Source organism: Cottoperca gobio, chromosome 2, assembly GCF_900634415.1.
Source record: "Cottoperca gobio chromosome 2, fCotGob3.1, whole genome shotgun sequence".
Taxonomy (NCBI): Eukaryota; Metazoa; Chordata; class Actinopteri; order Perciformes; family Bovichtidae; genus Cottoperca; species Cottoperca gobio.
In genome coordinates this window covers 9082209-9110012 of record NC_041356.1, presented here as the reverse complement: position 1 = coordinate 9110012, position 27804 = coordinate 9082209, and the positions used below count along the sequence as shown (strand labels likewise).

The 27804-nt window shown below is 41.0% G+C and overlaps 3 protein-coding genes across 11 annotated transcripts in view; 2 read left to right on the top strand and 1 right to left on the bottom strand.

The window, feature by feature from the left end:
* spry2 (sprouty RTK signaling antagonist 2) overlaps positions 1 to 27804 on the bottom strand; it is a 350030-nt gene that overhangs the window by 117227 nt on the left and 204999 nt on the right. The gene's annotated exons all lie outside the window — the stretch shown is intronic.
* Positions 13684 to 19041, top strand: slitrk1 (SLIT and NTRK like family member 1). Its single transcript, XM_029446485.1, has one exon. It carries the CDS (start codon positions 14919 to 14921, stop codon positions 17028 to 17030), a length of 2112 nt encoding a protein of 703 aa, XP_029302345.1. The 5' UTR covers positions 13684 to 14918; the 3' UTR covers positions 17031 to 19041.
* The window catches only part of slitrk5 (SLIT and NTRK like family member 5), a 427390-nt gene continuing 426499 nt past the window's right edge, over positions 26914 to 27804 (top strand). Inside the window, exon 1 of the mRNA XM_029446433.1 lies at positions 26914 to 27579. The gene's annotated coding sequence lies outside the window, so the exon portion shown is untranslated. The remainder of the gene's footprint in view (positions 27580 to 27804) is intronic.

The window sequence follows — 27804 nt, the reverse complement described above, 5'->3', positions numbered from 1 at the left end:
GCAATAAACACATATAATATTGGACTGTATTCTCTCCCATTTGTTTGGGACATACACACATTATTTTCTACTTATAGAAACAGCTTTAACAAAGTTCTGCACTCTCCGTTTGGCTTTTAAATGTACATTGATTTTGTTATTATACATCAGCATCTACAAACATGTCAAATATAGAGATGCTGATATAACATTACAAATCAAAACATGTACCTTCACTATACCACCCACATTAAATCAATGCGGGTAACCAACATGAAATATAATAAAAGCAGTACATGGTAAAACATCTTTCTCTTCTGATGTGATGTATTTATTTATTTATATATTTTTCAGGCACGACAGAAAAATAATGGATATAGGAAAATAAACAAAGTTTGAAAACGAGACGTATACATATTCTTCAAAAAGTAAAGCTGCACTCCAAATTTGTGATAAACACTACTTATAATGCCAGAAGATATTCACTTAAAGAAATAGCAGAGCAGCAACAGCACATGTTCAGAGTTCTGCACTTGCAGTACTGCACTATATAGATACGATCGGACACTCTCGCACTGCCCACATTGGGTCATCGCAGGGTGACACACCAACAAAGATGCCTGCAGTGCGACTGTCTCGCAGAGCACGACAACATAAGGCAACACTGTGCAATCACAACAATAAAGAAGAGAGTAGAGCGAAAGGCACAAAGAGACAACAGACAAAACCAAGATATGACAAAAGCAGGAGGATTGCACCGCATGGTTTTGGAGTACGGGGCACTTCATCTATCATGTCCGTGTGACACTTGAGGTCCTGCTGATTGACACCTCACCTGTAACATGCAGTACTCACAGCTCTGGGCTGGCCTCAAGGTGAAACTCATCACATTGATTTATATCTAAGACAGGATACAAGCATGCAAAGTCCCACACGCACGCACACATGTGTCCCGACGAAGTCAATAATTTGACAGGTGTCAAACCCAGATTTAGTCCACCTCCTTCCCTTCCCTTTCCTTTCACTCTCATCTTCTTTCATTTTTTTAAATTTCAGGAATCCTTCAGAACCAGAACTCCAGTGCCCTTGAGTATTAATTATTTGTGTTGCCTGCAGTCTGATCTACGGTCTCCTGTTAGGATTTGCATGGATGGTGCAAGGCAGGCATGTCTAATCTTTTGCCACAGAGAATTCAGCCTCTTTATATAATAAGGAACATGAAGAAAAGTTAGAAGAAAAAGAAAATTCAGTGACGTATTAGTTGTTGCTCAGATTTTCTCCAAATGGTTAAAATTGAAGAACTGCAGAAGCAGAGAGAGCGAAAAAATCTGATTTTTGCTTCTTTTTACATATATATCAAACTTCTGGGTTTGGAGGGGGATCATTCAGAGAGAACAAAAAGATTTACTGATGCACTTACATTATTCACACACTCAGGGACACTTTGAGGCCTTAAAGTATGGCTAGAACACCCGCCTGGATGCCTCAATTAGACACTGATTCTAAATGAAATTACCATTACTGAAATCCCAAGGTCACTGTGGCTTTTGGCAGAGGGATTTTAAGACCCACTTTATCTGCGAGTTCTGTACTTTGAAGCTTAGTAGATGGTGCTGAGGATTCGAAGGGGTAGGTGTAAATAAATGCTCCCAGAATAGTGGATACTGTTACCAAGATTAAATGTGAACTGCGACTGGAAATGATTAGCACAAATTTAATGCCGGCATCTGCCTTATATCCATTACAAAAAGCTTGATTTGAGCGTGGAGCGTCCGGTTTGGTCTCGGAGACTTTGCAACAATTTATGATATTTTTTATTTGCGTTTCTACTTTGAAACTTAACACTTTTCATTCCCTTTTGTGTGTGAAGAGGATAGAAATCATTTCATATAGTGGAATTTGCAGATTTAATCAGATCATTTTGCCCTTTTTGTAAGATAACTATAATTTGAACCAGCCGAGTATAAGATCAGTAAATAAATAATGGACTGGATTTTGCCTCTGTGCTATCCTGCCGTGCTATGTTATCTGTAAGGGAAGGACAGGCTTTTTGAGTGGATGCACTTCACAATGAAAGACTGTATTCACATGTTGTAAATCCCACATTGTGCTACAATGTCAATGTATGCAGTAGCACAAGGGTAAGAATCACTACATTTACTCCCACTACTTTATCGCTGTGCTTTACTTCGGATTCATTACTGCGTCAACACATTATAGGCTCTCAGTAAGCATTGCATTTAACTAATTAGATATTTACATCCTTAAATTCCCGTTAATACCATCTTGTTAAGGATTTCTAGAAGGTACTTTCATTTCATGAGATAATTTTAGAATTATTTCCAATCCTATGCATGGGATCATCTGGTACTGTAATGTTGTAGTTAGCAAACACGCCCCCAGATGTGCCTTTGCTTGCCTGCAATGAAACCCCACCAGGCCCCACTCAATATATTCTCTCCCACTCATAGACTGCCTCAATTAGGAAGTACTACAGCTACTCCCCAGGCATCGCAGTTAATGAGAGAGTTCTCTTAATCTTAGCTTTAGTCTTACTCGCCTGCTGAAATAGGGGATATAAACAACAAAGAAAGTGGTATTTTTCAATGTCCTTCTTTTAATAATTCAAAGCAGGCTTTGTCTCAGAAGTTGAACCTATCTGGCTGGGGATCAAGCTCCATCTGAATGTCCTCACTGCTATCAGTCTTCTCTGCGCAGTCCTTCTGATTCTCTCTGTTCTCACTGAGGAAATGTTGGTGTTTGTGAATACAGCTAAATGAAGCATATCTCATCAGCAGTGCAAGTCTCTTAGTGGCGCTCATTATTTCACTATGGGGGCTTTAATAGAAGTAAACCAAACTCTTACCAGAAGGAACGCAAAAACAAATCAAGCTGTGACCAAAAAAAAATTAATAAAGACTTGATTCACTGTCCATGGTGCTGAATCAAGACTTGTGTCACTGTCCATGGTGCTGAATCAAGACTTGTGTCACTGTCCATGGTGCTGAATTAAGACTTGTGTCACTGTCCATGGTGCTGAATTAAGACTTGTGTCCCTGTCCATGGTGCTGAATTAAGACTTGTGTCCCTGTCCATGGTGCTGAATCAAGACTTGTGTCACTGTCCATGGTGCTGAATTAAGACTTGTGTCCCTGTCCATGGTGCTGAATTAAGACTTGTGTCCCTGTCCATGGTGCTGAATTAAGAGTTGTGTCCCTGTCCATGGTGCTGAATTAAGACTTGTGTCACTGTCCATGGTGCTGAATCATTGTCCATGTTCCAAAATCAATAATTATGTGTTACTGTCCATGGTGCTGAATCAAGAACTGTGTTGGTTAAAGGATTGGGTGTCACTGCTCATAAATTTCAATCGAACATTTTGTGTCACGGTCCATTGTCAAAGATACTGTGTTACTATCCATGTTCTGAATCGATGATTTGTATCACTGTCCATGGAACTGAATCACATGGGTGTATTAGGTAAAGCCTTTAACAGAACAGCATAGCTATATAAATGATGGTTATTATGGAGTACAGAGTGACATTCAGTATCTCTGTATTTGTGATGGTAATCCAGTATTCCTCAGCATGTGTGAATGCATTTTGAGAATAACCTTTTCCACTTGGTTATTCAAACATATTCATTTATTCTGCCAATTATTGTGATGTAGCCATGGGTGGTGTCTTGAATGACAATATTTCACTCTTACCTTGTAACTTCTCCTTAACCTTATTCATTAAATATCTACTGTATATCACTGAGTACATTGCAGCATTCCAAGGACAAGGTTACATGGGCAATTGTAACATGTTGTGGTGTGCTGGCTGCTCAAACCTGAATTCATGCAATAATTATTTTAATAAAAACATCTATGATTTATTCTGGGGTTTTATGTTCACTCAATTGTCCCTTTTTTATAAGTGTTTGTCATTTGATGTCATTTTGACCTCACCTTTTGGGAACTGGTAGTTTCTATTTATTTAATAATGTTTAATTTCTTTGTGAGAAACTTCTCAGAAAGCCCTTTGTTGTCGTTTTTCTTTTCTTTCCTTACGGGTGCTATTCCAAAATTATTTTATATGCCTTATTCGTTGTTGCCATCATTGCTCATTCATGTGAAATGAGTAAAACACAGTTTCTCGGATTGCTTCCGTCTCATCACTGCCACTGCTTCGGTTAAAAAAAAAGAATAACCGTCATATACAGTAAAACATCTATTCGAATCTGAATCAATACAAGAAAATACATCAAAGCATGCATAGTTAGCTCTGAATGTACTACTTTCTCTAATATTGCAGATAATGAGAATAATCTACAGTGTACATACATCAAATAGCAGGTATGTGGTGTGTACACAACCCCTCAGCTGCCTAACTAGCTGTTCCACACAGTTCACATGAAAAGTGAAAGACTGGCCACAACACAGCATGCCTGCATTAGTTTTGGTAGATTGAGTGCACAATGAAATGAGGATTAAAAATATTGGAAATAAGCCCAGAAACCATTCAAACAGAGGACAACCTGCTTTTCTACTGTCATACACTAGATGACCAAGAATAAATGATTGAATGAATTTATAGTAAAGTACCTAATTTCATGAGATTGTTAAAATCTAAAGAGATTCAACATTTTATATCGGATACCGGGAGGCTAAGTAAACACAATGAGCCCTGATTAAGATTTAACACTTTGATAATGTTGAATTTGTGGCATAGTTCAGGACACAAATGGCAATCACATGCAGCAATGATGCATTTGTTTGCATGGCAGAGCACAAATTAAAGCTGTAATAGATACAAATGGGTCAGTGAGAGGAGAAACAAAAGATAGCCTGTGTTTGAATGTCATATATGAAAATAAAAGAGAGTATTCCACCTAAACAGATCTGCTGAGAAATTGGGTTTTAAAGCAACTGGTTGTCTAATCTTTCCTTGGAAGAGTGACAAGATGAAAGAATTCAATCTTTCAAAATATTTCCTCTTGGGAACGCAGCAACAGTGTCGCAGTAATGCACTATAGCACAAAGCGGCATGCAGTAAAAAGAAAAGTAAGACTACTTATGACGGATACATATGTAGCTGTCATTTCTCAGAAACAATGACTACCACTCTATAACAGACGTGTGGCTCTAAACAGGTCATATAAATGCCAACATGAGAGAGAGAGAGAGAGAAAGATAGAGATAGAGGGGGGGGGAGAGAGAGAGAGAGAGAGAGAGAGATATTGTCATGTGCTGGAGGGACCATTAAACTGTCCCAGTGATCCACAGCATGTATATGCAGATGTTTGAATGTTGAATATCATAACACAATTAAATCCCGGGTGGCATATACAGGGCCTGAACAGCATTCAGGTCTTTTATCTGAAATTGGTATTTATGTTCAACCTGACTTGTTTAGAGCCTATTGATTTTGCTAAATGATGATGTTGTTTGGTGTATGAATATTCAATGAAACCTCTGTTTTCATCAAACATCCATTTAGGTGTGCGGAATGTATTGCTAATAGTTATGATGAGAGTAGATGAAGAAATACTCTAAACTGAGAGGTAATCATTAGATATCCATGTGAAATTTAAACTTTAGTTTTTTTCTGTATTGGCTGCTTCCATCAAGGTGGATACATTTTTATATTAGTACACTTTTCTTGATTTCAATTTCAATTTTTGATACATGACTGCAGCTTCTGTCTGACTTTTTTTTATTTGCCAGTTTGGGTGATTAGGTGTGAATACAATACCTAGAAGTTTATTATAATTTGGATAAAAAAACATCACTTGACACATCATGTGCCACGTCACATGGCACGTGAAATGACACGACACATGTGCATGTAACCTGTCAAGTGACTTAACATGTAACGTGGCATGTGATGTGTCATGTGGCATGTGATGTGTCATGCGACATGTAACGTGGCATGTGATGTGTCATGTAGCATGTAATGTGGCATGTGATGTGTCATGTAGCATGTAACGTGGCATGTGATGTGTCATGTGGCATGTAACGTGGCATGTGATGTGTCATGTGGCATATAACGTGGCATGTGATGTGTCATCTGACATGTCATGTGATGTGTCATGTGGCATGTAACGTGGCATGTGATGTGTCATGTGGCATATAACGTGGCATGTGATGTGTCATCTGACATGTCATGTGATGTGTCATGTGGCATGTCATGTGGCATGTACGTGGTATGTGATATGTTATATGATGCGTAACATAGCATGTGATTTGTCAATTCATGTGTCAGATGGCATGTAACGTGTCATGCATGTATGGTGGCATGCGATGTGCTACATGACACATCACATGCAACGTTAAATGACGCATAACAGGACACATAACAGAACGTGACACGTCACATGTCAAAGTGATTTAAGCTGAAAAAGCAGGTGAATATTTAGCAGCTTTTAAACTTCACTTCAATTAATGTAGTCCAAACCTTGACATCACCACAAACTTGCGTGTCAAATTTCAAAGACATAATAATCCTTTGTTTCAGGTGTGGCCAGGAAAATAAAAGCTACTTTCACCTATCAAAAACTAATGAATTACAGAAGGAGGTCTAACTGTTCATATTTGTCATCTGAGAAAGTTAAGATACTGTGAGGGTATAACAAAGTAAACTTGAGCCTCAAAAGCCTGATTGAAGAGCTCTGATCACCAACAAGGAGACCCAATCTGTCAACCCTTTCAAAAGCAGGGCTCTAATCTTTGAGGGAAGAAGGAGAATAGGTGGACAGAGTTCTCACGAAATGCCACAGCACCTCCAAAACGGGAAGTATGACGCATAAGTGGAGCTGCATCTAAAGTACTTCAATGGCACAGCGTGTCATTTGCTATCCATTTTAACTCAGATGGAATCGCTGTAATTGTATAAGTAAGCGTCACAACTGAGCTACTTGCAGGGCTGTAGTCAAGGCTGAGTACACCACTGTCACAGTCCAAGTTGACTCAGGGTCGAGTGTTAAAACCAGCAAAAAATATTCTTTGTTCGGAAAGTCCCATTGAGAATGAGATCAAGAAGGGCCAAGGTAGATCATTGCAAAAATAAAATCACCAGCAAGGTATACAGAAAGGCATCACTAATAAATAATACAAGTTTTCAGATCCTGAAAATATTACTTAAGTAAAAGTGTCCAAGTATATATCAGGAAAATGTACTTCTACATTTATTAACAGTAAAAGTATTTTTTTTTTACTATTTCGTATGGAACTGAAACTGATTATTATTTTCTTCATTTATTGATTGATGGTCAAAGTTCAGAAAATAATGAGTGACACCTTCACGAAGGTGTTTGTCTAACCAATAAAAAAACAAACCAATAATAATAAATAAAAACCAAACATTTCAAAAATCAATAAAGTGGAGTAAAATGTAAAATATTATGAGGAGTACAGCTATTGAAAAATATAAATGGTGACTTAATTAATAGCATCTTTGACAGAATGACGAAAAAGACGCTTAAGATTTTCAACAAAATAACTCACCAGGTTGTATTTCTCCCAGCACATTTGCAAACAATCATACTCAAAACAATAAAAAGCCAGTAGTGCTACCACCCCAAACAGACGCTTTCACAAGTCATACATCAACCGTAGAAATGTGTGTCATATGCATTTTCTTTGTAGAACAACCGACTTGAGCACGGAGGCTGTCAGGATCATCAAACCCTCAGAAGTGAAGCAAACATCCTGTAGGACAGGATCTTGTCAGGGTCACCTCTCAAAAGCTGTGAGCTTTACAGGGAGAACAAGAAAGTGCTTATAACGCAGTTCAGACGTGACTTTCAGGTTGCAGTTGAGGAGCTCTCCTTACTGACATGTGATAAACTCTCCGAGCATGCAAACGTTAATGAAGACATGACGTGTAAACCAAAAGCGTTTCGCAGGCAACCAAACCAGACAAACATCTACTAAGCACTTGTCCTATCTGCTTGTCTCTGGCTTTTAGACTCCCATTTATTATAACTGGCTTATGGCACTAAGGAGCTTCTTTTCAGATGATATCCTGTCAGTTACCATGCCTCTTCCAAGTGGGTGGAGAAGAAATACTACTATGGTAAAAAGCCACCGTGGCATTCATTGTGGCAGTTGTGAACTGTTGTTTGTCCCACCTTGTCACAAAATCAAAATGCTTGAATGTGGATTTTTTAGGCTAATTGGGGAATGTGTTACAAGCTTAATTGGCAAACATGTACTGTAAAGCAACACGGACAGAGGGAGGGAGAGAGAGAGCGAGAGAGAGAGAGGGAGGGAGGACACGGGTACAAATAAAGATTCCGCTGCATCGCCAGACCTTTAAAATGTTTCAAAAGCAAACACTTCACTTTCTGAATAACAGCAAGCAAGGTCCCACAAACAAGATTTAGGCCAGGCTTTTATATGTAAATGTTTACGTAGGCAGATACATAAAAGAAGAAAAACAAATGTTTGAGAAGCAGACAATATGCTGTTGTCTGACTGAGCATGAGAGATAGCAATGCTTCAAAAAACAATGTAGGAATGAAAGTATTTATATCAACTTTTTTTCTTCATGGCACGGTCATATTCTTTTAAAGATTAATTAATGTGATGGCCACTCACAACCAAAACACACACCGAGGGGTGACCGTTGTTTCTCGTTCCTTGCAACACATATTAGATAATCTCACATATTAGTGTTCATACGAATGTGTCACACCACACTGATAAAGCAGGTAGATATACAGATTGAACATTTCTTTTAGTGTTTTACGCAGAGCATGACTCATCATATTTACTACATATTTCAGGAGTTACATGCAATGTTTACCATTATACAACATTTTGCACCAAATCTGGGCATCTAAATGAAAAGCATTTCAGTGAATCACTTTCACATCATAAGATTATTGAGTGAAATTACATTTATGACAATTTTAATAATGCAGAGTTGAGTTTAAATACATCCTTATTTGTAGGAGCTTATAAAAAATCATCGCATTGTAGCAGTACAAATAAGAGCTATTTTTTATGATGAGTGAAAACCCATAAAAATATATATATTATATATATATATATATATATATATATATATATATATATATATATATATATATATATATATATATATATATATACATATATATATATATATACATATATAAATTATATAAAATATTTAATTAAATATTAAAAATATATATATATTATTTTAATATTTAATATGTACATAACATAATGTAATATGTATATATATATATATATATATATATATATATATATATATATATATATATATATATATATATATATATTTACATAAACACATTAAGATTAAATATTAAGAGAAACCAAATCTAAATGAGGTCACTGTATGTCTGTTATGTATTTATTTGAGTTTAATGTTGCAGGGGATTTGTCGCAGACATGGGAGGATTGGGATTATGCTGGATTTATTTAACATGTTGATTTTGTGATTTATAAAAGCAAAATGTCAATGAACAGAATTTTTGTTTTTAAAGCATCACATCATTTGTAATTCCTTCCACTCCCTAAAACCCCCACATCTGTACATTCAAAGTTAGGATTATACTAAGAATACATATTGGCAGATTGATGTAAATGTCTAACTATGAAGTTATCTTTCGTTTTAGCTTGCAAAGACATTACAAAAATGCATTATTAACACCGATACTTTCCAAATCTGCACGAGAGAACTGACTATTGACTAGAGAACTGACACACTTTTCTTTGTATCGTCTATTTGAAGCACTTTCCGGCTACAGCACGCAGACTGTCGTGAGGCATAGCGGTTGGGAGCTATAATTAAATGATTGTCTTTTGAGGCAAGTGACTAAAACTAATGTCAGATTGTAGTCATAGCGTGAGAACTCAACGTTCACAATCATCTCATGAAGAAATCTTTTTATTTTAGGTCAAAATAAACAGTTTTCCTTCGCTGATTCAGAGCACCACACGTGTTTTCCTCTCAGCCCCCCTTCACTGGATTCTCAGCTGACTTTCAGCGGGTCAGCTGTGAGTTGTGTTGACGGTACAGACAGGAGGGGGTTAATGGAGTTTGCGGATAGATGTGTATAGATTTAAAGTCAAACATTCTGCTGATTCCCCATAAAGCATTGCAGGTCGATGCATCGGGGGGGCTGCTGCCGCCTCTGCCAATAGCTCTATTGACTTCCAGTCTGCACTTGACCCATCTTTTTCTGTACATGACACATCTGCAAGACCATTGCTGCATAATTAAAAAAAAAAGTGTTGCATAGGGACTCAAAAAGAGCATTTATCTCACATAAAACACCTTTTCTCAAGTATAATCTGTTTAACTTATTTGTTATTTGTAATAACCTACATTGCAGTGGGCTAAACTGAGGATTTAGTACCATGTTTTTTGTCTATAATGAAATATGAAAAGAAAAGATTGTCAGATAACACTTTAAATGGAGTAAAACTCATGCCCTCTTCCTGTTCAACTATTCTACTTGCTGATCAAACGTTATTTACTCCCATTGCATGAATCACCACAAACATCCATGCCTTTTCTTTTTGGTTTAACGCTGTCTGCGTACCCTCAGCTGAACATGCTGATGTAAAAACAAGCTTAAGATTGCTCCTGACCTTTCTCTAATTACCCATAGAGAATTTCAGTCTCTCAAAACCTCCTGCCTTTGAAGCCCTGGGAGAGAGTACTTCTCCCGGAGACGGGCGTGCACATCTGGAGCTGATGTGGCATGTGTTTGCTCCCCACCCGTCCCGAAAATAAAAAATAAAAACCTCAGTGGGGGATGCGGATAACTAGGGAAAATATCTTATTTTCTCTTTGCAGGGTAACTGCTAACTGGAGAGCTTTAGATTTAGGTTTGTTGTTTCTATCCAGGTCATGTGCTCAGTGAATGTCTTAATCGTATGAGGAAGAAGGGAAAATAAGCCTTCAAATACGGGCCTGAGGGAAGGTCAAGCAGATTCTCCTACAAAAAACAACATGGTGGCTCAGCCCGATAAATCCCAGGATCCTTTGAATACGACTCTCTCAGGGAAGGATGAAACAGGTATGCAAATAACATTAGATATGTTTTGATAATGACATTTACGGTGACATCAAATGTGTCAAATCGTGACTAGCATGTCGCTCGGTGCCATGTACAGCCACTAAATAAAAAATGTGACAGGTTCGAGTGTCAGAATGGGAGAGGGGGATTTCAAGTAGTCTTGTAAACATAACTCTGCCGCCTGATTGAATGCTATCGATTGGCTTTAGTGTCGGTTTGACTCTATGGCGACTGCATCATGCAAACAATTACAAAAAGCGCTCGAAAAGCAATCACTATTACACTATCTGGTTTGTTGCATTCCACGAGGACATATAATTATCTTGAAGACGGAGCATAACAGCGACTGTGTGTCAATAACAATATCAGAGTCATCTTATAGAGCCAGGAGATAGTGAAAACCATCAAGACAACAACAACATATTAGAAGAAAGGAGAACAATAACACTAAATATGTATTAAAATGTATGTAGAATCTCACACACACTCAAACACCTTGTGTTTTTACCAACATGAAGTCCACTTCCTGCTTACATTTAAGTTATTGTGGAACTTCTTGGTCAGAAGAAGCTTCTACAACAACAGCCCGTTCAAGACGATATGAAATAAAAGCTAAATATGTTTAGTAGGTGTTATAAACTGTCACACTGGACAGTTTGAAAATCAATACAGCAGTTTAGCTGTATTGTATAAGTTTAGCGCCTCCATTACCCAAAATGCAACCCAGGGATTCAGGTGTTTTCTTTCTAACTCCACACCCGCAGATTTGTTTCATTTTCAAACGTGTAGTCTTCAGCCCCAACAGACTTCTGTTTTCATCGTTTCCTGCTCGGTGACATGGCGCTACCTCTCAGAGTTTCTGGTTCAGTGACTCGCTGTGTGTCTGTGGGGAACGGCCCTTTTTGGAAATCCTCCTTTGGACAGATTCATTTCTCTTCAGGCAACAAGATGTTGAACTCAGACTGGATCATGACAGGGATCATTTTCAACGCAAGTTGTTTTATGTTCGTTTTATTGTATCCTTGTTTAAGACATTGCACAAAATGCATATAAAACAGGGACATGCATTGCAGACTAGCTAGGTGTAGTTTTGGTCCTTTGCTATATACTTGTCCCGATTAAAATGATCACTAAATAAATACAAACACGCCTTCACCTTGTCTGCAAGTGCTGCAAAAGCTCAAGCCTGCGAGCTCGGCGACTACCTACACGAGTGGCGTGCTGCAGGAGCTGCTCCCGTCCTGCATCACGCTAATGCTACGCTAAAGCATCACATCATGATGCCGAACCCTACAATACAATAACTTTTATTATTCTCAGCGATGGACATGCAACACTGTAGAAATACTCTTAAATAGATCTTGTACTTATACTTGAAGGTCTACCAAAAGTAAAACAAATATTATATAACTGGATTCTAATTACTGTACATAATTGATACATTTAGATCCACAATGGAAATAAGCTCTTGGGCTTTATTGCGTTAATCCTTCTGACAAATATTATACAAAGAGGCTTTGCATATATTATTGATATATATATATATATATATATATATATATATATATATATATATATTATTGATTGATTGATTGATTATATATATATATATATATATATATATATATATATATATATATATATATATATATATATATATATATATATATATATATATATATATATATATCAAATGTATATATATATATATCAAAATGCGTTTTTTATGTATTGCGGATACATAAATCAATCAAAACAAAACATTCATAATAGTTATTTCATATACTGCTGGGTGGCTTACTCCGTATGAATACATTCTCCTTTTAACATTATAATTTGTATAAATAATCTGAAGTAACTAAAGCTTAAAATAAATGTAGTTATAATATTACTCTCTAAACTTCCACTACACAGCATTTCAAAGTAGCATAACATAGAAATACTCAAGTAAAGTACAAGCACCCTTCAGTACATGTACTCAATTACATTGCATTTAGTCTGTAGAGTAAGTTACATGTCATGGAGAAAATGCCCTGCATGTGATCTCTGGAATTACACTTCTTGTTGTGTGGACAAATAGATCCGACAAAGAGAGACAGATGCAGATTAAAAAAAAAAGAAAAAAAGTTTAGACGGACAGAAAGAGAGACAGACAAGCCCACAGGTCGGCAGAGGAGTTGACAAGCAACAGCAAAAACAGCAAGCAAACAGACAGGCAGGCAGGCAGACAGACAGACAGACAGCCAGGTGGGTAGGGAGAAATCATAACCAGTCAATGGACTATAATGGGAATGCTTTACAGCCATCTGTAGGTGGTCCTAATGATGTTTTGCTTATTGCAAAATGCTCTGCTGGAGTCTCCTGACTCCCCTAAATGTGTCTCTTATTACACGTGTGCAGGTGTGTGTATTCTCTCCGCAAAGAAATGATGTCAGAGAGAGAGGATATTTAACTTTGCATCCTATTTTCTGTCCTACTCTTAATTCTGAGCACTGCATAAGTGGGAGGAGGAGTGTGTGTGTGTGTGTGTGTGTGTGTGTGTGTGTGTGTGTGTGTGTGTGTGTGTGTGTGTGTGTGTGTGTGTGGGGGGGGGGGGGGGGGGGGGGGGGGGGGGGGGTAGTAACTACCTTAACTCTCCTGTGCTTCAGCTGATGTAACACTCTCAAACAATGGAGTATAATAAAAATCGATAGGAGATGAGATTGTGTTCAAACCACTTCCCTTGTCTTTTTCTTCCAGTTGTAGATCTATTTTTTTGCAAAGGATTTTATATTGGAAGGAGAAAAAAACGTCACGCACACATGCGCATATAGGGTGCCACACTGACGCATCGTTTGTTGTATAGTCAACTGTTTTCTTTTTTGCTGGACTGAGGCATGCCTGTAGCGCATTATTGTTTTTACCGCATTCAACAGTGTTTTCAAAGCAAGGGGCGAAAGTCAAGGCTGTAACAGTGGAGGCTCACATACGGAGGGAGATCCGCCAAAGTAATGCCGTTTATCCCTTAAGAACGGGGGGGTAAATTCAAGCCAGTCAACTGAGGTATCACGATCCTAATGTGAAATCTCACCGGTGTTTTTCGACGATGCCGAGTTGGACACTTTTACCATGGAGCCGCAAATTTCAAGAGTAAAAACACGAATTTACAGTGGGAGTCTGGTTTGGTGGCAGAAACCTCTTGTTTTGCTATTAAGTGTGATTTAAAAAAAAAAAAAAAAATATCTCACCCTTGTATGTGGATTGATTTTTTTTCTTCCTGCTCTCTCTTCTCAGCATTCCCTCAGTCAGTCGACGGATTTTTTGCCATTACAGCTCAGTAGAGGGTGTCAGATTATTCTTAGAGCACCGCGCTAGGATGAACACTGTCTCTGCGTTCCTCCTTTTGTGATTCCCAAATCGCCACAAAGGGGGAGACGAGCGAGGCAAGACGCCGAAGGATGTAAGGGGGGATGCGGGTGTTTTGCAGCGGTGGGATCGCCTCTAAAGCTCCAGCGCAGGGTGTGAATTCAGCACCAGGGGAGAAGGGACAGCTCCAGACGCCGCAACACGCAGCACGACCGGGGGAGAAAAAGGCACGGATTTGTTCTTTTTTGTTCTTCCAAGGTCAGTCTTAAACGAACTGAAAACAGCCGAACGATGTGTTGGACTCTACAGTCGCTCGCTGTTTTTGATTTTTATCATAAACACGCGCAGGCTCTGAGGATTCAGTCGATGTGAAAGAGACGTTTATGTGATCATTTTCAAACTGGAAGTCTGGACACAAGTGCAGGTTAGATGCAGCATGGATCTGTTATAAAAGACTGCCTTATCTTCTCCCTAAATGTCTATATCTCCCATTTTTCTTCTTATTGATGTAGACTGAATTCACAGCTCGTATGTCTTGAAACCGGGAATGAATTGTTCACGTTGAAAAATGCTGCTTTGGATTGTTCTGCTGAATGCGGCTCTTTGTGTTGCTAGTGGAAATGTTACAAGGGACGTTTGTAAGGAGCAGATATGCTCTTGCAACGAGGTCGAGGGAGATCTGCACATAGACTGCGAAAAAAGGAGCTTCGCCACTCTGCAGCATTTGACTGGCCCGAGCTCGCAGTTTTATCACTTGCTGTTGCACGGGAATTCTCTATCCAGGCTATTTCCCAACGAGTTTGCCAACTTTTACAATGCTGTGAGCCTGCATTTGGAAAACAATGGCTTGCACGACATTGTCCCCGGCGCCTTTCTGGGACTGCAGCTGGTGAAGAGGCTGCACATCAATAACAATAAGATACGATTATTCAGGAAGAGTACATTTCTGGGGTTAGACGACTTGGAATATCTCCAAGCTGATTTCAATCTATTGAGGGATATTGACCCCGCCGTTTTCAGGGACCTAAATAAACTTGAAGTGTTAATACTTAACGACAACCTCATCAGTGCGCTACCTATAAACGTGTTTCAACATGTGCCCATCACGCATCTCGACCTGCGGGGGAACAGAATCAAAACGTTGCCTTATGAGGGGGTCCTTGAGCAAATACCGGGCATTGCGGAGGTTTTGTTGGAGGACAACCCGTGGGACTGTAACTGCGACCTGGCATCTCTTAAGGAATGGCTGGAGAACATACCGCATAACGCGCTTATTGGGAGGATGATATGCGAGGCTCCCACCAGGCTGCAAGGGAGCGACTTGAACGAGACGTCAGAAGCAGATCTGTGCCCTTCACAGAGCGGCGGCGTGGACACCAGCCTGGTCGCCCCTCCCACCCAGGAGGAGACCTCTGAGAGCGCGGCTCAGGGCCCGCGTCCCACGCCTTACAAGCCCAACAGAGACACCAGCGGGCCCCCGACGCCTGGCCACGGGTCCAAGAGCCGCTCCAAATCTCGTGAGAACTGGCAGCTGAAAACGAGGCCCACTCCAGTGGTGTCAGGTGTGAACGGGGACAGAGAGCTGCTGCACAACATGACGTGCCCCCAGCCTTGCAACTGCAAGCTGGTCGGTTCCAGACAAGGGCTGGGGGTAAACTGTGAGGGCAAAAAGATCGAGAGCTTATCCAACCTCAAGCCTAAACCCTTGGCCGCACACGAATTGAACATGAGAGATAACAACATACACGCAGTGAAAAAGAACCACCTGCTCGGCTACTCCAGCCTCAACCTGCTCGATCTGGGTGGGAACAACATCAAGGTGATTGACAACAGCACTTTCCAAAACCAGAGCGAGCTGAGATGGCTGTATATGGATAAGAACTATCTGGATACGCTGATCGCAGAGATGTTTGTGGGCCTTGTGAATCTGGAATATCTCAGTTTGGAATACAACGACATCCAGCTGATAGTGGCGGGTGCATTCAGCCCCATGCCAAATCTGAGGGTCCTGTTCCTCAATAACAACTTGCTGAAATCTTTACCCGTGGATGCTTTCCTTGGGATTTCTTTATCCAAAATTAGTCTGCATAATAATTATTTCCCCTATCTCTCTGTGGTCGGAGTGTTAGACCAGCTCAATTCAATCATACAGATCGATTTGCACGGGAATCCGTGGGATTGCTCGTGCAACATCGTGCCCTTCAAGCAGTGGACGGAGAAACTCGGGGCCGATGTGATAGTGAGTGATCTCAAGTGCGAGTCCCCCGAAGAGTTTTGGAAGCGAGATTTCCGCCAAGTCCGGAATGACATCATGTGCCCAAAACTCTATGACAAAGTCTCCCCCACCCCCCTGTCCAAAAACAGCACTTTCACCCTGGACTCGGGGACGCGCTCGAACACTTATTTGGAGCCAAACAGGGTCTCCATCTCAGTGCTCGTCCCCGGGTTGCTGTTGGTGTTTGTCACGTCCGCTTTCACTGTCGTAGGAATGCTTGTGTTTATTTTGCGGAATCGAAAGCGATCAAAGCGGAGGGACGGGAACTCCTCCGCCTCAGAGATCAATTCCTTACAGACAGTGTGTGACTCGTCTTATTGGCACAGCGGGCCTTATCACGCAGACGGGGGCGCGCACCGGGGCTTCGACTGCAGCACGCACCTCTCAACGACAAACGATGCGTAAAGGGACTCTGCTCTGGTCTAGTACAATAAACCTACACCGGACTGGATTACAAACAGTCACACTGACAGACTGGCGCACATAAATGACTGACACAAAAATCATCCAGCTTCTGTTCCGTCAGTGGCGAACACAGACTTGTTTATGTCTTGTTTTCTCCAGTTGAACCAAGTAAGTCAGTCTGCTGCTGCACAGGCCCCACTCTGTAATATATGTATATGCCAAGCCCCCTGGCTAAAACCCCTCCCTCGCTCCCTCCTCCTCCCAGTTCTGCTATTTGCCGCAATCGGACTACGGATATGAGACAGAAAAGAGGGAGAAAAAGAAGAGAGGGAGAGGGCGTGTGTGTGTGTGTGAGAGAGAGAGAGAGAGAGAGAGAGAGAGAGAGAGAGAGAGAGAGAGAGAGAGAGAGAGAGAGAGAGAGAGAGCAAAGACCGATGACCCGGGAAATGGTGCACGAACGCATGAATGTAAATGTAAATACTCGGACCGATGTATCATAATCTGCATGATGATATTTCGCATGGTTTCAACACACACACGACGGCGAGGAACCATAACCACCATAACCAACAAAGAAGCAAACTCGACCCTTTTCATGTTATATCAATATGACAACAATATATAGATATTAAGAATTATATATGACTATTACAAAGTGCCATTTCTCTATTTTTTGTGAACCTGCAGTTAGGATTTGTATTTGTTGTTTTAAACTTGTTTGGAGAAAAGAGAACAAAAAAATAATTGATAATGATGACTCTGGGAAAGGAGTGATGGAAGTGAAGCTGTCAGTGCATGTTATTTTCTGTTTGTTATCATTTGATTGTCGATAAATATTGGGGTTATTTATACCGTACTAGATGGTGCAGATTAAATCCATGTCTGCGCAGTCATCATCTCCTTTATGAATGTAAATTGTGTTATTTTATGGTGTGCCAATTGTTGACTTTCAGATATTCAGACATGCAGATGAGCATGACCAATTAACGTCACTCAGATGCTTATGCTGCAAAGTTAATGTAGCTAAAATAACAGTTCCGTGGTTTTGTGTGTCAATGAATATAGCCTGCTTTGGGTGAGAGGAACAAAAAAAAAAAAAAGTCATTTAAATGGGGGGTTTATACCATCATATTTTTTCAACAACTGAGCAAAGAAGTGTTTTCAATTGAGCTATGTAGGTATAATTCGATCTATGTAAACCGCGCAGGTAGACTGATATAGAATAGAATGCTTTTTTAATGTCAGAAAAAAAAGTATTCCTCCACATAAAAGCTTATGGCTATGATTCACTTTCATCATATTGTGAGCTTTTGTAAAGCCATCTAATCTTGTCCAAATAAGAGAACTGAAACTCACTGTATTTACTACAAAATGTGCTTGAAATAGGCTGTTTTTGGGTGTGTGTGGGAGGTTTTTTTTGTTGTTGCTTTCTAACAAACTGGGGCCATGCTATGGAAAGTACTCAGCATGTGGCCAGACCATAAAGACACAGGAGTTGCATCTCCTTCACTGAGGGGATGTAACAAAAGGCACACACACATACGCGGAGGTAATTTGATAATGCAAGATGCCTTTTTCAATTCAGCTTGAACTTGAGATACTCATCTTGAGAGGGGGGGGGGGGGGGGGGGTCGCATGGTTTTTGTGGGCTCATGAAAACAATGCCATGACTGAATACCTGTTCTGCAGAGCTCAGCTGTGGGGTCTGCTGCTTACTAGCCTATACTGCTTTAACTGAGCTCGGATTTGGAAAAAAAAACAACTAAAATAATTAAACAGTTGGGGCATACCTCCAGTATTCACACACTTCTTTAACTTCTCTGCAGTGTCTAAAACAGATGCAAGGAATGTGCAACTTTTCTTTTTTGTATTATTATGAAATATTACAGTGCTGGTGAAATTTGTCTTTGCTAATTGATTTTGTTTAAAAAAAAAAAAAGAAAAAAAAAGATGCTTAATTTAGACAAGATTTCAGCATAATTCGGCAACAATCCTAACATGCTATGGCCATGACGAGAGTGTACAGAGGTTGATGTGGGATGGGCTTACACCCCTGAACTCCCCCCCTCCCCCTCCCCAGCTAGCAGGCCTACAGTATCTCCCCAGTATGCAGACTAGCGCTGTCCATGATGCTGAATCACTACCCCCTGCATTCTTTGTCTGCCTGCCCCTTGCCCGTGCATATGCTTGTGTGTGCAGCCCGTGTTTGTGCACAGGCATGCAGACCCGCAGAGAGAGAGAGAGAGAGAGAGAGAGAGAGAGAGAGAGAGAGAGAGAGAGAGAGAGAGAGAGAGCGAGAGAGAGCGAGAGAGCGAGAGAGCGAGAGAGCGAGAGAGAGAGAGAGAGAGAGAGAGAGAGAGAGCGAGAGAGAGAGAGAGAGAGAGAGAGAGAGAGAGAGAGCGAGAGAGAGAGAGAGAGGCGTGACAATTTGCATGTATGCACCCTTACTTTCCCCACTGTCACCCCTCCCTCTTCCCATTAGCACCATGTAACCACGTGCAGCTTGACCTTGGGGACTAACATTTCAGCAGATCTGTGACAAACACTCATCATCACCTCCTTGCATTTCTGTTCAGTCACCTTGCTTCCCCCTCAACTCCCGCTCCCCCACTTTTCTGTTCAATCACTACGGGTGTTGGTGGCGGTGGGGGGGTTTTGGGGTAACTACGTGTCTCTTCTGTGGAGTATTACTGTGCCACAGCCCACTGATGATTTGTCATAATTTTCAAACGCTGTGTTTCAAAGTTACATTTATATGCTTTGCGATATTTGACCTGCTTCTATTTTGTTAAATAAAGTGTGGTTGAGGTTGAGTAAAAAAACAAATGTTTGCTTTTAGGAATTTTCATTGGATTTGACTTGAGTTGGCGTGAAGGGACATGTGACAGGTTTGATTTATCATCTGTTCATATCGTTTAGCATACTTCATACGACAAAGGGTTTACATATGCTAAGTCCGAGTACATCTTTGTCCTTCAATATGGAAAACAGTTCAAAATGATGTCATTTCATTAGCATAAACTACCGTGAAGGATTCCACATTGTATTGCATTGTTATATGTTCATATCATATTATTTTTAGACTGTTTTATTATGATTCTTGGATGCTAGCTCTTCGTTACCCTGGAGAGAAAATGACACATTTAGACTCTTGCTGCAGTGCTGCCTGTGTTCACACAATGCCCATCACTACAACATGGATATGGAGTATACAACATAGTTGACAATAATTCCAACCATATAAGACCATTAACATTGTCATACTATGAGGTTAATCCTCCCACTGTTATCTATCGCGTCAACATATGGACTCCTGTAACATTTAATGCTATATGTTGTGCAGCACTGTGCTACACTTTCCATTATAACAGATCGTCACAACCTAACATTCCCTCCGTTTTAATCCATTAGCGGTTGCTTTCCGTCAGGCGTTCCCGAGCTGTAGGTCCGTGTGACTCAGTGGCTAACAGTAGGACCCATTCATTAATGCGACGGATGATAGCTGTTGGAATCACAGCGGAGTGGAGTAGCCTCTTTTGCACGCTGGGCACACAGCACTCCAACACTGTTGTGGCCCAGCAAGCCTGCCGTAGTTCGTGTGATAGTCCCCCCCCGAGGAGCTGGCAGTTGATGCAACACTTCCAGCAGGGATAACATCATCCGCACACCTCAGACACTCAGCTTCGGTGTAAGTCTCCGTGGTCCTGTTTTGGATTAAATGTGGGACATTTAATCCTCGGGGTATGGGAAATAGTTTGTGTTCTGTATTTGGAAACTGTGCTTTCCTTGCTTCAGGGTTACTTCTCTGCACTCTAAAGGAAATAGTGTACCTTTGGCTGGTTAGTCATCAGTTGCAATACTCATGACAGTTGGAACACCCACTACTAACATTGTGTCTTGTTTGTGTGTTACCTCAGGCACATCTGCATTGTTTGTTTTTTTTATATATGTTGTTCCTTCGAGGTGATAACTGGCCGCAAGGGCGAGGCAACAAGGTAGCGTTCGAGACGAACTGGACTGCCATTCAGCGTATTGGTATCCTGCTTGTGATGTCTCAGATTAATGCTGAGTTACAAACGGCTGCATGATGGTGAGAAAATGAATTCTAAACACCAGCATTTCCCTTTAATTAGCGCTAAAGCGTCAGTGGCTAGCTTTTTATCCGACTCCCAATGGTCAGATTCAGTGCGCCTGCTCTTGTTTAGGTTTTGTAAAGATCCCCAAAAGCTTTTTAGCTCGGGTATTAGCCTTTGATGTTAGCTTTGATGAAAATCCCATGTGATGCACTGAAGAGTTGCCAGTAGTCCTGCACTTCAAACCTCTGCAGCCACTGCAGCCCCTTGCTGCAAGTCCAGGGGAGTGCGCAGTAGTGATTATCTGGCATTATCCCCAGGGATTTCTTGGTGTTACTCCCAGATAGTATTATTAGCCCATCCACAGCGAAGCACTTCGCCTATAAGTCTCAGTGGTTGGGTTTGATTTGTGGTTTTATGTTCTTTGTGAGGCCACAATAGTGAGTGCGTGGACCGCCGTCCATTCTTTAACGTCGTTGGGAATCAGCTTGAATGCAGTGGAGTGTTTTTACATGACAGGAAACACAGCAGGCATTAGCTTAATTAATCATTGTGCTTGGTAATATTGAAAAAAAATCAGAAAAACACAAATTACCTCCACAAAGGGAAATCTTCAGCGGTTAAAACGCATGTTTGTGCCCGGTGGAGATTTGGCTGCAGCCTTGCTCAATGTACTTTATCCAATGAAATCACTGTGAGTCCTTGCTCGAGTGGTTAATCAGTCTTATATTGTTGTATATTTGGCTTGATGGCAACTAAACAAGAGCTGGAGTAGGCCGCAGCTTTAGATCACAGCCACGCTTGCAACAAAGCGGCAGCACATGAAATAACTGGAGTACGGGCTGCGTACCTTTGAAGCCGCTCTGGGAGTTAAAAAGTGGGTAGATAAATCAATCAAAAACACAAGGAGTTCAGATATTTCAAACATTATTCATATTCCCAAGTCTGCCAGACAGACTATAGAGCAAAGAATCCAGAGTAATTAAAAGGCTCTCAACTCATAATTGACCCAGATCGGGTGTCAACCCACGGCACACCTTTAATCAAGAGGAGTGAATGGCCTACCGAGTGTTTCCTCCAGCTCCAAGTAATCCTCTTCTTCCAGCCCCCGCTTATCGATTATCTCATTGATTTCATTTAGCGGCCACATGAGTCGCCCATCCCTCACTGGGATTTTGGGCTTCATGTGGCTCCACCTGATCTGATTACACCGCTCGAACGGGAGCTACGACCGCAATACAAAAGAGAGTTGGTTTGCAGTCACGAGGAAAGGTTTGTGGATTTGTTTTTGGAGGAAGGTGGACGCGCCGGACTTGCTAACTTCATTAAACGACCCCCCCCCCCTTCTCCTTACAGGGTGGATGTATGGTCATGCACCTAATCTACAGCTTGACACCGACGCTATTAGAACTTTTAATTTCCTCAGGCTAACTTGGTCTGAACCCAAGGAAGACTGCCCTCAATGTTTTTTATAATTATCTGGCTGGTCAGAGAACAGATTACTGGGCCTTAGGGAGGGCGTACCGAGCGCTCAGTAAGAGAACGTCCAGACACATCGTATATAGCTACCCGTCACACATAAGTATGTGTACAAACAGGGCTCTCGTAGGGGGAGAGGCATTAAGGTGCTTGATGGTACACAATGATACTCCATTACTACCTATACAAGCGGAATATGCAAAGTTAAACATTTTCTCCTTCAAATATTTATTTCTCTCTCTTCGACTGACCTCATTAAAACCCAAAAGGTGCAGTAGAGAAACATATTTCAGGAGTAACCTTTCCCTTTTTCTACAAACTGGGTACGTTTGAAGGTTTTTATATGGGTTTATATTCCTTTTGTTGGCCAAAAGGCCATTAAGAGAGAAATAAATGTACAGTGTGTTATCCTACATGGTGATGTTTAACCAGTTAGACCCTGTAGAGGTCTAATGCAGAATCTCTTACTAACTCTAAGGGTGGGTAACATCGATCAGAGATATACACTCTGTAAAGCTCCATTGTATTTAACAGCTGGGATCCCTTAATTAGAAGTAAGCAAGTAAGAAATAATCTATTCAAAATCACAAGTATAAGCAATTTTCATTCATTTAGGACATTTCACGGTGATAAAACAATGTCGGGGATGTTCTTTGGGCCGCTAAAGACGGTCCAGGGTCTCATATTCTGTAACAACTGTTACACAATACAAGTTGTTAGGCCTTAAAAAAAAATTCATTCTTAATTGTGCCACCAAATTTAGACTCCTTAATACTGTATACTATCCTATTTAAATATCAGTTTTATTAAATACACTGTAATTTGATTATTAACTCGAGAACTCGACACTTTAATGAAGCTCGTTGCCTTGGAGTTTTCTAAACGTACAGAGCGAGGTGATCATATTTCACTAGATGAGATATTTGTCAGCTTGCTTGGAGGCATGGAGTGCCATTATTTACTTGTATAATACAACACAAATGTTGAAGTTGTAACAAGGCTTTGAATACCAAACAGCAATAAGGTTTTGGAAATGGCTCCGTGCACATAACCGTTTCCTCACTGAACTAATTCAAAGTTCCATGAATTGCAAAGTAGCGCAATTACACTTGACAGACGTGTTGGATTCGTTGGTACCAAAGCAGTGTCATCTCAAGGATACGTTGCTTTTGTTTTAATGAGTCATTTGTTTTCCAAAAGGAGTATAATGAAGTGTTGTGGAACAACCTTCCAGGCGTGGTAATTACAGCGAGCCTGATGCATCTTACCAGACACCTGAACGCATCATTTCCAAAACAAGAACTTCACTTTGTTTTCTTCACATTTGCATGCTCAGTGGCGTCGGCGAATTTATGGAAAACATGAAAAACGAAGGACATTTGCATTGCCACATACTGAGCCAGAGCTTCAGGACCATTGAGCAGACACACAGCATGCTGCGATATGGTCGACATTGTGTGACATGTGTTGGCCAGTGTCCATATGGGACAGGACGAGCACATATGGGCTTAATGTCCTATAGGAGACTCACACACACACACACACACACTGAGGCTTTTAACTCCGACTGTGCACCCGGACAGATAATTCAATTAGATATCCAAAGAATTTACAATTCAGTCGTCGAAGGTAAATGTAAATGTTTGAGTAGTGAAAGAAGCGGCGCCATGACTAATGTCACATGAGCGAGCGTCCTTGAAGAGGCTTTAGAAACAGCATAGAGAATTAAATCTTCTCTTCAAGGTGGATTGTTCCGCGTGAATGGTACAAAGGTCACCCTTATCATTATCTACATTTCCCCCCCTGCCCCTCCCTTACTTACTTCAGACGGATGCGTTTTTTGGTTTCTCTCTCCTTTGTCCCTCTTTGACGACTGGCTAATCGATAGGCTCTTCAAAAGACGGGGATTGGGGGAGGAATTGACTTCCCTTACACCCACTGAATTTAGCGTGACAGTTCACAACAAACACATCATCATCCCCATCGTCAACAGTCCACAAAAAGAGAGCGAAAACAAAACAAGCGCTGACGTCGCTAAGCTTTCCGCCCTGTTACGTGCGTCAGACAAACTGTCCACTATGTCTTCATCCCTCTTTGTTTAAACGTAGATACAATTGTGTGTGTGTGTGTGTGTGTGTGTGACATGACTTTGCTTTCGAAGAAAAGTTCTGCTTCCCCATCTTCTTATTGCCTGAAGGAGTTTTTATTTTATTGTTTTAAACACAAGAGCGTCTTCTTCCTCTCTCACTGTCTCTCTTATACTTAGTTTTAGACAGAGCGTTGAGTTGTTGCTTAGCACCTGAGGCTATGAAGCGCCAGCGTTGCGCTCATGTATGGGAGATAAGGGAATAAAGGTTTATTGCAGAGAAACTGAGCAAACGTTTCAGAAAAAAATATCACTGGCAATTAAACCATTGTTTGGTGTGATGGAATTTATTTTAAGGCTATTTCTGGCTGCCAGCTGCTTGTTGACCCTTTTAGCTGTTAAATAACATTTTGCAGATTTTGTTTTATTTTTTTCTGTTCCTCACCAGAATCAACAGACACGGTAGAAATGTCACCCTTAGACCTCATCCCCCAATGCACACCCCCACACGCAAAATACAAAATAATCTCTCTCCCTCCCTCCCTCTCCCTCCCTCTCTCTCACATACCCAAGCACAAATGCATGCTGGATAAATGCTGTCCTTAACCTGGCGTACTACAACCGCTCAGCAAATGCCAGCTGGGTCAACAGATGCCCTGGGCGTTCATTCTAGCTTACTCTCATACGAAGAACACTGGGTCTGCCGAAACACAACAAACACACACACACATAAACATGCACACACACTCACACGCGTAAGCACATGCCTGCGCTCTGTTGAGCTATATAGTGCAGCAGTCTACAAGCAGATTATGGAGGTTTTATGTTGCAGTGTTTGGTGCACTGAAATTGCAGCAGCGAAGAGGTGGCAGGTCAAAATTAGTGGCTTTGTGATGGATAAATCCACTTGATTTGAAAGAGAGAGAGAGAGAGAGAGAGAGAGAGAGAGAGAGAGAGAGAGAGAGAGAGAGAGAGAGAGAGAGAGAGAGAGAGAGAGAGAGAGAGAGAGAGAGAGAGAGAGAGAGAGAGAGAGAGAGAGAGAGAATAAGCATTACACAGTATGAAACCAATGGTGTTATTGTCACTTAGCTATCAAAAGGTACAGAATAAAAGATAACACTGCCTCCTTTTGTAGACTTTTATGAAATGACACAATGATGGAGGTCTCAAAGCTCAGCTCACAAATGGCTGTGCATACTTCAAACCTAAAAACATATTCTTTTAAAAATAATTGAGATAAAAACCCTGGCTTTTTCACACTCAGTTTCTTTGAGTCATTGTTAGTGTGGGAAGCCCTCCAAAAAGGTATCTCCAAGTAGTAATAGTAGTAGTGGTGAAACAACTCCACTATGGGATGAGTCTCTGCGTGTGACTCATATCGTCAGGAGCCAGCAGTTGGAAGGAAACGGCATATATAAAAGAGGCTGAGGAAGAGGAGATGATGTTGCATTTCCACCCTCTGGTCAGCTTCCTTTTTCATGTTGTTTTTCGGAGGTATTTGCAAGGTGGTACCGGTACTGCTCGGTGCCAAATGTGGGAGCTGTACTCAATTAACATTGTAGATATCATTCTTTCAAAAAGCCCTAACGTCTGACAGGAGCTGTGGTTAGCGGTCTGGTGAGCCGAGCCAGCCACTGATTGTGTTTAACAAATACGAGCAATAGGAGAAGGCCCGTGGGAATAACTATCGGCAGTTCTGAGTGAGACACAGGAAGGCCTGGAGGGGAGATGGGGGTGAGGAGGGGGCGGGAGTCGATTGGATTCATTGATGGAAGGACAGGGAAGGGGGGGAAAACGTACAGATTGCAAATGATAGGCTGGTGAAAGGAAGGTTAAAACAAACCAATCCTAGAGTTCATTTTCAAAGCACTTCATACTGTATATCATTCCTGTGTTGCCTCCATATTTTATTCCTACACTGTTGTGTCAGGAAGTGGGAAGCAATTTCATATCAGAGGCACAGGGAGCGTGTGTGTGTGTGAGAATACATTGCAGGTGCGGTACGACGCGGTATTTGTTCCTTTTATTCCCCTTCATTTTGCATTGATAATACAAATCTGCTGCCAGACGTTGCAAAGTCAATTTCTTTTACACCTGGCATCAAAATATGATCTGGATACAAAACTCACGTTATGCAAGGTTTCCTTTCTGATTCATGACAACTATTGATTTTGCAGTGGAAGGTGGAACACAGCATTATCATTTAAATACTGAATCTAACTGACTTCTTAATAAAGTTAAACTCTAGCGTTATCCTTATTTTTAATACCCAGCTGTATGACAATGACGGAATTGTGGAAGCAGCGATAACAATATGGGACACAATGTAAAACACACTAGTTGTGATGCAAGAATTCTTATGAAATCAGATTTGCAGTTGCCCTGGTGCATGCTGGGAGGTTTCCCTTCACGCCTACCTGAGGAGGCTCCAATACAAAATCAAATACACGACACACAAACTCTAAAAGGAATTGATTTAGACGACAAGAAAGAACAATCTTGCGGTTGCGATCCCAAAAAGGATGTAATTGCAGGCAAACTTTATGAAAAGCCAATTTATTTCAAGAGGATGCTTCAACCTTCGGACAGAAGTCTTCAAAATAGCAGTGAGTAAGGCAGAAAAAGAGACAATCTTTGAGGGGCAGCACTTCAAGGCTGAGTCACTGCGGTGCTCGTCGCAATATTCCCCGAGATGGACAGCAGCAGGTTGGGTGCTGATTACTATGGAGCATATCTTCTGTCCCTTGTCCTCTCCTCGGATAAAAAAAAAAAAAAAAAAAAAAAAAGAGAGGGAGAGCCAATCTCTAACCTGTCACTGTCTCTCCCTTGATGCTCGGATGATGGATGACTGCATCTTCTCTAACAATACCAAAACACTCCCAGTGTGGGAGGCCTTCTGCACGGGGGCAAGGTAAGAACTCTGTGCATGTCCGTGTGTGTGTGTGTGTGTGTGTGTGTGAGAAATTACCGTCTCAATTTATAACACTTTAACTGACAGCTGACATCGTGCCCTTACGTGTATGACATGACACTTGGCTTGAGGGCCGACACTTTATATTTAAACATGCATTAAAGAGGAAATAAAGGGATTTGAGGGAGTGGGATTGCAGGGATTTCTTTCTACCCAGAATGCTTT

Coding starts and splice junctions, on each gene's coding strand:
- slitrk1 (XM_029446485.1), top strand. CDS start 14,919: ATGCTGCTTTGGATTGTTCTGCTGAATGCGGCTCTTTGTGTTGCTAGT.